The sequence below is a fragment of the Alexandromys fortis genome, unplaced genomic scaffold, assembly GCF_014885135.2.
Source record: "Alexandromys fortis isolate MF-2015 unplaced genomic scaffold, M_Fortis_MF-2015_v1.1 scaffold_100_3062768_6864082, whole genome shotgun sequence".
Taxonomy (NCBI): domain Eukaryota; kingdom Metazoa; phylum Chordata; class Mammalia; order Rodentia; family Cricetidae; genus Alexandromys; species Alexandromys fortis.
Window position 1 is genome coordinate 309,287 of NW_026067993.1, and position 15,544 is coordinate 324,830.

Here is a 15,544-nt window from a genome sequence, read left to right on the forward strand (position 1 = left end):
GGGTGTTTTAGTGAGCAGCATGGCAAATTACTACCAACCGCATATCGGTTTAAACAATTGAAAGGTATAGGATACATTCCACAAAGGTAAACCTTGCCCTTTTAATTTGGTGCCTTTTAATTTAATAGATAATGCTCAATAATTACTTTCTAGTATTAATTATATATAAAAGGATGCTTCTTCATAACTACCACTTCTCACTGTATTTCCAAATTTTAAACCTGCTAATTTGATCATTGTAGATTCAAGGCTGAGGTCAATCCCTACTCAAAATGATACATAGAAACAGAAGAGCAAAGATGAGATCTGCAAAGCACAGAAAATTGAGTAACTATTTCCAGGTGTGAGATTCTGTTTAAAAGAAAGCGGAGGAGGAAAGAAAGAAAGAAGAGTGGGAGGGAGAGAGGAAGGAAAGAAAAGAGAAAGACCTCATAATGTCTCCTGGAATAAAACATTGAATTTTGAAAGTTATTCAAACAGTCAGCTGGCTTTGCAGGTCAGCATTTAATAGCCTTGACAAACAGCACCAGGGTTCTGACCTTAAACTCCTTGAGCTCTTAGTCCCTGCGAGCATGCACCGAACATTCTTTCCCCGGATGCCCTTTCTTGGTCACATAGTTCATCATTAATGCATACTGCGGGAGGACACATAGCATAGAGCTGCTAACACATTTTGAGAAGAGTAAATCAGAGTGAACAAGCCACGCTGTCTGGGAAGATCATTCTTTTTAGTATGTCAAGATCCAGTCCTTTGCATGTCACTTCCAAAATTCCAACAATAGGAAGCCTGTGCTTGCTACTGTTCCAGGTAACCATCAATACTTCTGGGAGCTCTCTGAGGTTCTCTAAGGGTTTGATTTGCTGTGTATTTTTCCTCTGTGTAACTACTGCAAGTAAAGGATTTTCTTCCAGGTATGACTAGCACCCCATGCTTTATATTTTTTATTGCTCCAAGACTGAAAACCAAAACATTCATGACCTCAGTCTCACTTCTTTGTTACTTAGCTGCAATGGTACAAGAAATAAGGGATGTGATGTACACTTTGCTTCACTTTATGATTTGGGATGTTTTTAAACTCAGAAGCGCTGTTGACACAGAGATGCTATAGCTATATTAATTTAGAAAATGTTTATCAATTTCTTCAACTCACTGCATTCTTCACAGGTTTTCAGTGCTGGCTGCTACAGACAGAACCATTTTAGGGTTTTTTTTTTTTTTTTTTTTTTTTTTTTTTTTTTTTTTTTTTTTTTTTTTTTTTTTTTTTTTNTTTTTTTTTTTTTTTTTTTTTTTTTTTTTTTTTTTTTTTTTTTTTTTTTTTTTTTTTTTTTTTTTTTTTTTTTTTTTTTTTTTTTTTTTTTGTGGTTACTCTGTGCCAGCATCTCTTTCCAACCAATAATGGCATCCTTGTATCTCTGTTACTTGAATGAAATGCATCTGAAAGATCAGGTCTACGGCATATAAATTCCTCCTTTCACTATTTCATAACAACTTGGCAACTAATGCACTGGCCGTTCAGCAGTAATAATGAGATCCAACACACTCCAGTAAGGGTTCAGCAGAATGAGGAGAGTAGGAACTGACTTGAAAGGGAAATACTAGCTTCAATTGTTTTATCTGTTAAGCTGGATCTCAAATGGTTGCATCTACTCATAAACAAAGCTTCTTTATAGAGAGAATTTGAATGTTCATTTTCCCCTCGGTTAGTATGCAAATCTCTTTGCAGCTTTCCAGCAAAAGAGAATGCAACTCATCTTCTGTGCTTATAAATTGTTCATTATCATGTTCTCTGATGGTCAATCCATTGCGCCATCTGGGAGAAATACTAGGTGCTGAAAAAGGCACATTTGGGATCAAGCGGGAAACATAAATCCCATACAAAATCTAAAAGACTATTGCTTGAAATATTGCGTCATCTCACTTGTACTTACATTTATATATAGTAGTCTGGGCGTAACGGACCCCATTAACTCTCACTGCTGTTTGTGCATGAGGTGTGAATGTCTTCTCATTGGACAAAGGAGTCTCAATATAAAGAGTCAGAGTAACACACAAACAGTCTCCAGAAACATCTTTCTTGTGATCGTGGGTGTGAAATGTTGTAGCCTCAACACTGAGGCTCAACACTGAGAACTAAGATAACTTTTGTTAGATCGTTTAGGGTTTGGACCTCTCAAAGGATATTTTTTTTGATAAATAAATATCTTCCTCTTTGATAAAGAGAAAATTTCATTATGTGTGTTTTTCTCAAACAGGAGTATCATGTAACCATACATTGACCTCAGTGATTAAAGCCACCCCTTTCGTCTGTATATTTAATTCCCATCAAAGCCAACAGGATTGACTTCTGTTTCCCATGACTGAGAAAATCTTTGCTTTGCATGAAAATTATACTCAGATAAATCGTGACCCTCACACCACTCACTAAAATATAAAAACAAAGAGATTCAAGGGTCCCAATGGCTCTCTAGATCAAACAAAATCTACAGAGAAAACAAATACTTTTCAGATCCATTTCTTTTGGGTATGCAGGGAAATTTCAGTGGATCTGCTCTTACTGAGTTTGAGAATCTACCCGGAGAATTTTTTTCCCAGTTAAAATCCTCTGTGTACCAACATTCAACTATGCTGCAAAGCTTTTAATTAAAAAAAAAAAAGAATGATGTAAAAATCACACTGTGAGGCACTATTTTCATTAAAGGATTAGACCGATGAACTGTTTGGATTTTATTGTTCTAAATATGTGTTTCAGCTGGTGCTCTCAGATCTATCATGTGAAGAAAATGAAATGTAAGTAAATAACAAGATATTCCATGTTTTTATTTAGCATTTGAAAAATTCAAAGAGTAGGACTCTGTTCATTTGAAAAGCCTCAAAGGGTACTCATGTAAAAAAATGATGATTTCTAAAAAAAAAAAAAAAAAAAAGGAATGTTGCTGCCATTATAATCACTTTGTTTAATAAATAACAGAGCTATCTTCAAGTGTTTAGGCTCTTGCGTTCTATTCCCATTAGGTTTCCATGGTTGTTAGGCTACAAAAGAATTGTGACATCCTCCTCCCTTGCCCCTACACTCATAACTATGGCAGTTTCAAGGAACAGTTTCTGAACAATTCATTTTCATATACAACCAGTGAACCCACATCTTATCCTGTGTTGTGTGTGCATCTCAAAGGGCATCGGATGCAAATTAAGTGAATAATTGATTCATTTCCCTACTTTGCGTGGCTTAATGGTTTTCAGAATTCTGTTCAGGAGATGAGAAGGTGCCATTAATAATGCTGATGATGACGAATGGGAACTCTAATGCAGGGTGACTGAGTGCAAGTGTCAAGGAAGCACTTGTGCCAAGTGCTGTGTTCTGGGTGCAGCACTCTGCCAGCCAGCTGTTTTCAATTATCATTGCCTCATCCTCTCAAAGCCCTGTCTGTGGGCACTGCCTCTAAAGCAAGAGACGGGGTCAAGCGGGAGTTGTCCTTAGGCCTGGAATCGTTCACTCTTTCAGATCATCCTGTTGCTAGGCTGTGTGTGTTGCTCTTTCTGCATCTGCATACCCTTCCATGGCTGTTTCTTTACATTAATTTTTGGACCTACTACTGTGCTCTGTCTTCTGCTGCTTGTGACTGACCAGTTGTTTATGGTGTTTGCTTGACTCTGAATTTCAAGGCTGCCCACACCTTGCCTTCTTGTTTTCTGTCTTGGACCCAGAGTAATAGACTCCTAGGATTGAGAAGAGCCTTAAATGTCGACTCTACTATCCAATCAATAGGACAAGGGGGGATGGTACTGGGAAGTCGAAAAGCTTCCTTATTGCTTCTGAGCTTGTCCTCGTATGTGGAATAAATGGAGAAGAGGGAGATAATCGTTCTACAGCACAGTTTTAGCTGATGCTTAACTATGAGCTTTCTTTGGTAAGCAGTTTTACATCTCAGTGTCTGTTATAATTTTACCCTCGTTTATTTTCTGTTGAGTAAAAATCAGGAACGTCTTCAAATAACATTAAAAATAGCAGGAAAGAAAGGTAGAAAAGATAAGAAAGTGGCTGGTATTCCAGGGAAATAATATAAAAGAAATAAGTCCATTGACGAGAGATACAATACCTTGCACAAGGCTGTGTTAGTCGGATAAGTCTATAAAAAAAAAAAAAAAAAAGACAGGCTATTTTAGGAACGAGCAAAAGTTCCACATCCAAACAAGATTTTCTTTTTCCACCTGCGTTTATTGGAGAGGCTTTTAATTTAGAGCCATTTCTATGATCTGGGACCATTGTTTTAAATACATAACCTGACTAAAAGAATAGAATCTTCCAATGCCAGTTGCTTTGAGTAAAGAATAACACGAGCTCACTAGATTACAGGAGAGCTCGATAGGCTTGGTTAGCTCTTGATGTGCTTTAAAATGAAAAAAAAAAAATAAGCAAGAAAAGCTGGCCCCGAGTTCATCTGCAAACAGACACACAGAAGGACAAGAAACTAAGGAGGGGCAATGCTGGAGATGGGGAAGCTTCCTCCGGTGGAAGCTGAGAAAAAAAGGATTCGGATTAGCAAGACATCATTTTGTAGTGTCTCAATTTTTACTTCCTAGATTCTCCAAAGCCGTTTGAGAGCATTATAAAGCATTTGACTATGAGTTCCACTTAAATTTGTTTTTAAATACTGGACATTTTGTGATAGGAGTTGCTCGTTTTATAGTTGTAGCTGAAATTTTAGTATGAATCATACATTGTTCTGATTAATATAAAATCTAAATATTCTAATTGATTGTATATAATAAAACATGATGCAGACCCCTTTCATTTTAATTAGTTATGCTTTTAATCTATTCCTTTCCCTATAAATAACCGATTACACTGTCAAAGAGTACATAGTGATTTACAAAATACGAATATGTTATATATACATGCATGTATAAAAATGACTTTATAAATTAATTACATAAATTTCCTAATGAGGTGCCAGCAATTTTCCTGGTTCAGTGGATTAAACATTTTATTTAATAGTAGGAAAAGGTCAAGGCATGTTGGTACATGCCTATAATCCCAGAACTCTGAGTGGAGGATGAGGCATCTCAAGTCAGGAGTAGCTTGGGCTACAAAATCTGTACAAGATCTGGGGTATGTGGTGAGACCCTGTCACAGAAAGTAAAGATATAGCTAAATAAAGTAGGGGAGAAAATAAGGGTCAAAATTTTTATCCAGAACTGAGAATTCAGTGCCCAGTATTTTGACTGCAAAGACATATTTATAACCAACCTTTAATTTGATTTCTCACAAGCTTGGTGAAATACCTGAAGGATAAGCAGTCGGGGGTTGTTATAGAGATGGTGCAACTTACAGTCAAGTTCTAGATGGTACAATTTATACCTCACCCACTTCAAATTATTATAGTTGACCTGTACATTGGCTTGTGGTGAGAAATTAGTTTTCAAAAGAAAAAGGAAGCCATGCAATTTGCTATTTCACTTATGCAAAGAATATTATGAAGACACGGTTCCTCTTACTAGCAGAATTTTCTCCTGGCTTCTAGAAGGAGTAGCTGTACAACCGATGAGCAGCTCTTCACTGTGTTCCTCTCCATGACTTTCTTTTTTCCTCCCCCTAACTGTAGGGAAGCTTAGACCAGAGTCAGAGGTCAGCCCCGCTGTTTTATATGAGATTTGCTGCTTCGGTCAGCTGACCGGTGGCACTCCTGGCCTATTTTCTTTTCAGGTACTCTCCCTGAACTTGCTGCTCGATTCATTTCCGGCATTCCTTTAAAGCGTTGAGGAGCAAGGCAGCGACTGTCTGAGCTTCTTGAAATTACCCCATTAATGAATTTGCAACCCCAGTCCCTAGATCCTCAAAGAAGAACAGTAAGGACCAGTCTAGCCGTCTGTGTAAGCAGGAACAGCTCCACAACATCCAAATAAAGATGAGCCTTCGTGCTCTGCCTCACATAGCATTTCCTTTGACATCTATTTGTGGGGGAATTCTAGTCCCTGCAAGTGTTTCCTTAAATCTGTCAGTAACTCATACTTTTTCCCCACATATTTTTTTCTTGAAAACTTTTAGTTAAATGTCTTATTTAATATTCAGCCAGATGTGGTGGCACAAGCCCTTAATCCCAGGATTTGGGAGGTAGAGGTAAGGTGGTCTCTGTGAGTTCGATGTAGGCCAGCCTGATCCGCAAAGCACGGTCTAGAACAGCCGGGATTGTTGCACAGAGAAACCCTGTCATAAAAAAATAAGAAAATATACATGCATGTATATAACGTGTTTGAATACAATCTACACTTCCAATTCCTCTACCTTTCCCTCCCAACTTCTTGCATTTCTCCCTCCTTTCTCGTTCACTCTCTGGGTTTTTCACATCCACTCAGTCCATTTAATGCCGCCAATTTGTGCATGGCTGTGAGACTTTATTTCCTGGAGAAGGAGCAGCCTCTCAGCGCCTGCAAGCCTGAAGAAAGGTGACCCCCCCCCTCAGTAGCTAACAACTGTCAATAACTCCTAACGTGGGGGTGGTACTTCATGAGCCCATACCCATTCATGCTGGAAATTTGGCTTAATATTTTGCGGGTTTTGTACATGCATCCTGAGCCATTGTGAGCTCATGTGTCTAATTTTCACATCCATCAAATACTGCACCATTGCCGACATTCACTGCCTTTGGCTCTTAGACTCTTTCTGTCTCCCCATTCTATGATGACCCCTTAGCCATTCGAACACCAGTGCATTTATTTAGATCTTCGCACTCCACAGTCTCTTTCTTTGCTAGTGGATTGGTGGTTGGTTTCCATCAAACATCAGTATCCTAGGATGACTATTCTTCAAGGATAACTTTATTTTCAGGGATGTAAATTGTTCCTACTTTGAAAATATTATATTTAAAATCTAAGCAATTATAATACTGTTCAAGTTCATGTAACAGCTCAAAAGAAGCTTTTGAAAAACACAATTTGGGAAAGGGCTGGAATCCAAGAAGGAAGAATGTCCCCGAATCCTCTAGCTGAGACTTGCTTCTGAATAGCTCCGTAGGCGTCTTCCTGAATTCTCCAAGTCCAGGAATTGATGTCTGTCCTCATTCTGGATATCATGTATGCATGTATAAAATGAGAAGAACGAAATAAATGTTCCCTCAATGCTGGACATTGTGAAAATATTCCATGACTTCATTTCTACAGTGAGGTTTCCTGACCACTTGTTTATCAGAACCTCCACCAGGGGGTGCAAAGGCACAGAAGGAGAAAACGAAATAAAGTTGGGTCCCTGTTGACACTGAAATCCATACCTGTTAAATGGCCCAAAAGTTGCACTTAACAAGGAGGTACTCTGTATTTATAATTGACGTTAAGTCACGTGGACGATCTTAAATGGAAAAGTATAGAGATGGAGATTTCTATATAAAGAAAGATAAAATACTCCATATTCCTAGCCAGGAGTTCGGAGATCTCTAAAACAAAAGTTACTGTTTTGTTTTGGGGTTAGGACAGCATAGCTTAAGTATCATACTGTTTTTAAATTTTTGCAATTAGTACATTAGAATTTTATAGAATATCTACAAAAGATAGATAAATTATAAAAATATTACACAATCTCAAAGAATATAATTTATATATGATAATTTGAGCAGCAGGCCCCTTATTGGTGGAATGGCTCCTGCTTTCCATGGATGGTCTGACATTAATGTTTACAGTTACTGTCTGGGCTCACGGTGATGTATTCACAGCACAAGCACTAGCACCTGAGATCAATCCACACATCTGCTAATGATGACATCATGGCCCCTTGCTATGATGTGCCACTTGCTAGCTTATGGTTTTTAAAAACAGGCTGTCCTGGAATGCACTCTGTAGACCAGACTGGCCTCAAACTCACGACTCACAAAGATTTGCCTGGCCATGCCTCCCTGATGCTGGGATTAAAAGTATGTACCACCACCAGATTCTTAGGGTCCTCTTTTTATTTTTCTTGTTTTTTTTTTTTTTAGAGACAGAGTTTCTCAGTGTCACTTTGACTGTACTGGAACTTGCTCTTTAGACCAGGCTGACCTCAAACTCACAGAGATCCACCTGCCTCCGCCTTCCAACTGTGTACTCTGATTAAAGGCATGTACCATCATCGCCTGATCTCTTAGGATCCTTTTTAAAGTTACATTTGAATGTCCATTTCCCTCTTAGCCACTTGTGATTATGAACTTTTCTAGCCACTGCAGGTATCCAAGACAAATCCCAAAATCCAAAGTTCAAAAAACAAAAATTAAGTCAAATTCTGCCTTAATGAAATATTGTTGTCTTCTAAGTACCATGATGTCACGTCAGATGTGTCATACGTGACTTCTGACCAGCAAATGGAACATCTGGTGCACCACCTCCCAGAGGCTAAGACGATAAGTATTTTCAAGCTGTAAAGTTCTCAGAGTCACTTTAATGTTGCCTGAAGATAACAAAAATGAGACCGTCTCAGATGCTGGCCAAGGCCCTGGGTTCCAGCATTTCCACTCTGCATTCTGAAGACACCATGACAATATCAGTGTATTGAGATGTGAAAGAAGTCCCTCTGTGTTCAGTGTACCATATTTCCCAGTGTAGTTGGGCACTAGGAATTGAATGACACATGCATATTGAGGAAGTTTATAACACAGATTATAAACCCTCTTTGGAGAAGTTGAATTATGAAGGGCTCTACTCTGAATATCTGTAAAAAAAAATAAGAAGAAGAATGATGGAATGACTATCTGCCTAATGCCTCTGACATTTTGACCTTATAATGCTCCTCACTAATTTCTCCATGCCTTAGAATCAAAACTATAGCAATGTAGCATTGTCTTTGCATATCTAGTGGTTCCAAATTAACCTGCCTTCTCAGTGGCTTGAATGAAGTGGACATAGGGTAGATATTCTTTTTATTTATTTATTTATTTATTTATTTATTTATTTATTAAAGATTTCTGTCTCTTCCCCACCGCCGCCTCCCCTTTCCCTCCCCCTCCCCCAATCAAGTCCCCCTCCCTCGTCAGCCCAAAAAGCAGTCAGGGTTCCCTGCCCTGTGGGAAGTCCAAGGGCCACCCACCTCCATTCTTTTAGTATATTGGGAACAGATCTGTAGAAGAGTGAGCAGGTGAGTATTATGGGAAAATCGATGTGTTTAGTTTAAAGGACCAAAGAATCATCTCTAGTTTTCTAGAATCAGACACTTACTGCTTTTTCTTTATTACTAGGTGTGCAAATTATGATGACCAGCATTCTGATGGCTGGTATATCTGGTAAGGATTTCTTCAGATTGTTTAATAAAAAACATGTAGATGTCCATGTACACTTGCTTTCCTAGATAATTTGAAACAGCATGTGCAATTACCAGCTGAAGGGAAATTTAGGGGAGTGTGAATCAACAGTTTTGTCATATCAATATCAGGACAATATTCGCTAAATGCCTCCTATGATAAAGAATCTATTGTTTTCAAGACTCTAAATTTATTCTATAAATAGAGTTTGTTACTGATAAAGTAATTGCTTCTTCTTGAAATCTTTCTAAGTTATTCTTCCACGTCTGGTTGTAAATACCCATTCAACATACTCAAATGAGTCTTTAAGGAGATATTCCTCCAGAAAATTTAAAGCAGTTCTCATTCCCTAAATCACAACTTTCCTATCTTCCAAACTTAACATCAACCAATTCTGTTAATAAAATTTTCAATTCCTCTAAGGCAGAGACACTGTCTTGTCTATCTTTAATCCTTAACCCCAATACTTCAAATATTTAAATGGTGAATAAGAAGAAGGAAAAGAGGGAAAAAGAAGGAAAGGGGAAAGGAAAAAGTGACTTCACTTTTTAGGTTAGCCCTTAGTTTTCAAAGAAAAAAAATGCTTGTCACCAATGCTTTTTCTGAAGACCTCCAGATCTATTGGTGATGTAGAAAGATAGGCTATAGCTCCTGTAGTTTGGCATTCCAGTTTGCTTGCACTTGCGCATAGCTGAGTCCCTGTATGTTCCCCAAGCACTTACAGAAATGCACATTCCTACATGTTCCACCTGTCTCTGTCTGTTTTGGTGCCAGGTTCCTAATGATGATACTCTTGGTGGTTCTCCTCTGTGGAGTAGTGCTTCTCTGTCTCCAGTCCTGGCTGAAAAGGTGCCGAATAGATGATCCTCCCAGACGCACTCTGGCTGTTTTTGCTGTTGGAGACCTGGATCTCATTTATGGTGAGTTGTCTGCATACTTCTGGATTCCTCTACGAGTCCTTGAAAAACTATCATTGCAAAGCAGACCTATACACTTGAAAAATGCATCCCTATTGGGAGACTCAAAGGCATGTATTGAAGAGAGACCAAACAAGAGGAAAATAGACAACAGGAAGGAAATGTGCCTCAGTGACTGATAGAGAATGGAGACAGAGCCTAAGCACTTTGTTCAATCAACAGATAGATAGAAATGCGTGGAGACGGACAGTTCAAGAGAATGGTAGGGTTTACAGTTCAGATGAGTATCTCTTGGCCTTGATGTCGCTCTACCCTATGCCGTAGTTAAAATCTTAATCATTAAGCCTTTGGCAACTCATTTAACTCATCTGAAGTAACACAGAAGCATATTTTCTGAAGTATCAGTTGCCAATGTAGAGTCTAAAATCATTAAGATTGGGCACAAAAAAGTCAGCTGTGATGTACTTTCTCTGCAGAAACCCAAATGATTCCTGGTTCTGCCGGCACCTGTCCTATCTGTCCCAAATCATGCCCTGGCCATCATTTTCCAGTTTTCCTTCAGGGTTAAAAGAAGAATAGAAAGAAAAAAGAGTTATTTGTAGTGGTCAGTCTTTCCAGTAAGCAGAGTGAAAACCACTTATCGCTTGATTGTTTCCAAGTGGCTACAATTGATAATCATTTCTTAACCCTTAAGCACTGTGCTTTCTTTCAGAGATGGTTGAGATTTTCCCGCCCAAATTTTACTTCCTCACACAGTTATCCAAAGAGTTCTTGATAAAAATTAACTTGACTAACTCTCAGAAACTTGGGACAGTGTGGAATTTTCAATATATCAAACACAAAAGCAAACGACTATGTCGAAGGGGTACAAAAAATAACTTAAGAGGGTTTAACTTGAATATGTAATGTTCTTGACATTTAGTGAATCTTAGGCTTCCGTGGAGTGTTCAGGCACAAAGGGTGACATATATGTCGTCACCCACCGATGCTCAGGGACCACTGAGGAACAGAGAGGCAAAAGATCTTAAAAGGCAGAGGCCTGTGAGGACTGGAGCAGAACAGTGTCTTCTGGCTCTGAGAGGACCACTGCTCTCATGAGTTCACAAAGACCTGCACAACACAAGTCAGACAGCATTCCAGCCTGGAGAGAGGGGTGTACGGGACCCCATTTCTTTCTGAGGAGCTATTGACAATTACAAGATTCTATGGGGTAGCAGAATAGGCCAATCGTGCTCCAGTAGATGGTCTCTTCCCACAAGCAGCACAAATGGGACTCGGTGGGTGATTAAAAACAAAAATGAGGACAACAAGTTAGAAATAGGAAGAGAGGAAGATGTGGATCTGGAAGTTGATGGGGAGCTGGAGGTGAGGCTGGGAGTGGATGGGGAGGTAGTGGTGGACCTGGGAATAGATAGGGAGGTGGGGTGGCTCTGAGTGTGTTAAGAGGGAGTGGTGGCTCTGGGAGTAGGTGGGGAGGTGAGGGTGGATCTGGGAGTAAGTGGGGAGGTGGAGTAGATCTGGGAGTAGGTGGGAGGTGAGGGTGGATCTGGGAGTAAGTGGGGAGGTGGAGTAGATCTGGGAGTTGGTGGGGAGGTAAGGGTGGATCTGGGAGTAGGTGGGAAGGTGAGGGTGGATCTGGGAGTAGGTGGGGAGGTGGGGTGGATCTGGGAGTAAGTGGGGAGGTGGGGTAGATCTGGGAGTAGGTGGGGAGGTAAGGGTAGATCTGGGAGTAGGTGAAGAGGTGAGGGTGGATCTGGGAGTAGGTGGGGAGGTGAGGGTAGATCTGGGAGTAGGTGAAGAGGTGAGGGTGGGTCTGGGAGTTGGTGGGAAGGTGAGGGTAGATCTGGGAGTAGTTTCCAGGAGAAGTTGGAGCAATTATGATCATGTACACATGGATGAAATTCTCAAAGATTTAACCAAAATATATTAAAAAGAAAAATATTTAGTGATTATTTTTGTCTATATGCTTCCCAGCATGAAGTCATTACTTAACAAGGATAAGATGCTATCAATTTGAGAAATTGTTGTTTGGGAAAGGATAATTAAATTCTACAATAAAAATAAATAGCTCTTTCTCCTAAAATAAAAATTGCTTTGCATGTAGCATCAAGGGAATTAGGGTCACTAACCTAACAAAACATTTGTCAAAGGGATATGCATGGAAATATTGATCTTCTTTTCTTTATTTAAATAGAGTTAGTTAATAAACATAATTTTTTTTTCTGCCGAGAAAACTTGTATTCAAAAAAAAAAAAGACAGCCTTATTTCCTTGTCTCTTCCCTCTTTCTGAGGACAACTATTCCATCAGGCTACTTTAAATCTTAAGAAAAGTCTCCTGAATTTTAAATAGAATTCTAAATTCCAAATTTTAAATTCTGATGATTTGGTTACAGTTTTTAAAGACTGCTGCTGCAGCCATGGTTCACGTTGTTTCTCTATTTATTGCATGGTGGTTCTCATAAGTGACACTGAACTTGCCTGTACAGCCTCAGAGTGGGACAATAAAACATTAAATCCAGCACATTTCCTCAGTAATCTGCATAGATGTCCCTAAGACCTGGGCCTAGAATTATGAGCTCTGTATTAGGCTGGAGTCATTATAAACATAAATAAATGAATGCCAGAAATAAATCATCTTCTAAAAAGGCTAATCTGCATTTCAGATCTACCAAGTCCTAAGCAATAATTTGAGACTTTTTCGACCTTATCTCTATTTCATAAATGTCAGCTTCAAAAAGTACTCATCAGTTCTCTTAGAGGAGATCTGCTCCTCTCCCTTGCTCTTTCTCTCCCCCCTCTCTCTTAGTTCATATATTAATAATCCTTTGCTATGAAATGGGGGTAGGTAGCTATACAAATTAGTGTGAGTGCTCATAACCTAGCCAGCTCATCACATTATACAGCCAAACACTCAGAGATTTAAAGGCCCATCTTGGATGGCAGGAATTGCATTCTAGGATCTTAATTCCTGACATTTCCCATCATTTTTCCCAAGCCTGTTGGTAAAGCTTCTGGTTCTTTAAGAGAAATCTTAAACTCTCCTACATTGTCTCTTCTACTGCTTGCATCGTGGAAAGCTCTTCTCACCTACATTTCTCTTGGTGACTCCGAGTGTGATGAAGGCAGTCCTCTCTCTTCTGCCCCTGGCCCACCCTGTCTGAGGGTGCTCCCCTTCCAGAGATGGCAGCCTTTGGTGTAAATGTTGACCCAGAGGCCTGTCTTTTAGTATTCGTAGTTCTCTTTTCAGGAACAAAATACAGGAAAACAATTTAGACAGTGGCATTCCCTGTCACCCTAAGGAGTGCCAGCTAGCCATTTCAGGAGGTAGATTCCAAGGAATTAATATTTTGGAACAGTCAGCAGCCTGGACCCACTCTGTATTTACATACCAATGAGACTTTCATGATGTTTTCACACTCTGAACATAGCTGTTTTGTTTCTAAGTACATATACTCTCCCAGAAATAAGAGCCCTCTGGGATCCTGTAAATCCTGTAAGGATCAAAGCAACAATATCTCCCTCCACAGCTCCCGTAAAGCATGTGTTCACAGCCTTAGCCTGAGCCCGAGCCTGAGCCCGAGTCTTAACCTGACCCCAAGCCCAGTCACTGAGCAATTCATGGGCCTACTTCAAGGATAGCGGAGTGCATTTTTGAGTTTTCCTAACACTCACTATTAAGAAAAGGGAATAAATGAATAGAAATCATAGGAATGGCACTGATGAGCAACTAGAATATAAAGTAGGGTTCTTGACTTTTTGCCATCTCTGACACACATAGGACGTCTCTGCTAGACACAAGATGTGGGAAGTAAACCACTGGAAACATCTTAATGGACATAGTGCATTTGCTGTATTAACCTTCAGTTCCTCCTAGACCTTTGTTTTATTTCTTTAAAGTTATTTCACTTTAATATCACTATTTATTGCATATATTAATTGAAATTGCTCACTCATTCTGACCTAAGGGTCAGAGGTTTGACACTCAGGATCTCATGAACATTTGCTCTCAAAAATGAAAAGCCAAGAGGAAAATTTTAACTGATTTAAAGGCTAAAATTGACTGAATGTTACTATTACAAAATATATAAAATAGGCAATTTTACATACATGCATTTCCTGACAATATTACATCATTCATTGTTGCTGGAGGTTTCTGTCCTGCCTGGTCCTACAATCATTCAGTCCCAAAGAAACAAACAGAAGTCTACATTAATTATAAACTGTCTAGCCTATTAGCTCAGGCTTCTTTTTTAACTCTTACATCCTACATTAACCCATAATTCTTGTCTGTGTCAGCTACATGGCTTGGTACCTTTTATCAGCAAGGCATTCTCAACTTGTTTCCTGCATTTGGGTGACAACTGCAAACTGACTCTTTCCTCTTCTCAGAATTCTCTTGTTCTCATTGCCCTGCCTCTACCTCCTGCCTGGTTGTCCCATCTGTACATGCTGCCTGGCTACTGGCCAATCAGCATTTTATTAAAACAGTACAACAGACAGGGTACAAGGTCATTGTCACACCACACTTTCCCCTTTTTTATTTCAAAACAAGAACTCTGAATCAAATCTCCTTTGTTTAGCTTTTTTCCTGACCATTATCCACAATAACTTGTAACCAACATTCTAAACAAAAGCAAACATCTATAATACATTTTTGGGGGAATGTGGGCATGGTTTTTTAGGCTACTTCCTGATGACTGGGGGCACTGATAATCTTATGGGAGCCTAAAGAAAGTTTAGGATTATAGTCAAGTCCTGACTGGAATATTCTGTGAGCCTTGATCATCTCAGCCAGTAGTCTTGAGGCTGTTCTGAATATAGAACTCAAAGGAAACTCCATCAGAGGTCCTCTGAAACATTGGATTATCTAGACCATCCATTCTTATCAAAGATTTTTCAGGAGTCTTCCGTGATCAAACCTGATTTTTTTTTAACCCAGAATGAATCCACAGCCCCTCATTTCCTGTGGAAACAAAAGCAAAACCTCTTCTCCAAAGTAAAACGCCTTTTGACTTAGATTTTGAAGTCAAGCCATTTTCAAAATACATATATTGGATTAATCCAACAGCATTTATGATCAAATATCTTTTAGCAGCTTTTACTCCTCCCTCAGTCATCAAACAATTTAAAGACAACACAATAACATACAGTATCTGTTGAAATAAAGAGCGGCGGGGCTGCGTCCCCAACACCCCGGCCGCTTGGCTAGCTTATGCCCGAAATAACAACACACAAACTGTATTCATTTAACTGCTTGACCCATTTCTATCTAGCCTCTTCTAGGCTAATTCTCACATATTAATTTAGCCCATTTCTAATCATCTGTGTAAGCACCCCAAGGTGCGCTTACCGGGAAGATTCTAGCCTA

The 15,544-nt window shown here is 39.3% G+C and overlaps 1 protein-coding gene across 1 annotated transcript in view; it reads left to right on the forward strand.

Moving 5' to 3' along the window:
- The first annotated feature begins 733 nt into the window (after positions 1–733).
- Positions 734–15,544, forward strand: part of Tmem207 (transmembrane protein 207) — a 23,243-nt gene continuing 8,432 nt past the window's right edge. Inside the window, exons 1-4 of the mRNA XM_050160022.1 lie at positions 734–808; positions 2,751–2,788; positions 9,196–9,240; positions 10,033–10,178. Coding sequence (XP_050015979.1) covers positions 734–808; positions 2,751–2,788; positions 9,196–9,240; positions 10,033–10,178 — 304 coding nt within the window. The remainder of the gene's footprint in view (positions 809–2,750; positions 2,789–9,195; positions 9,241–10,032; positions 10,179–15,544) is intronic.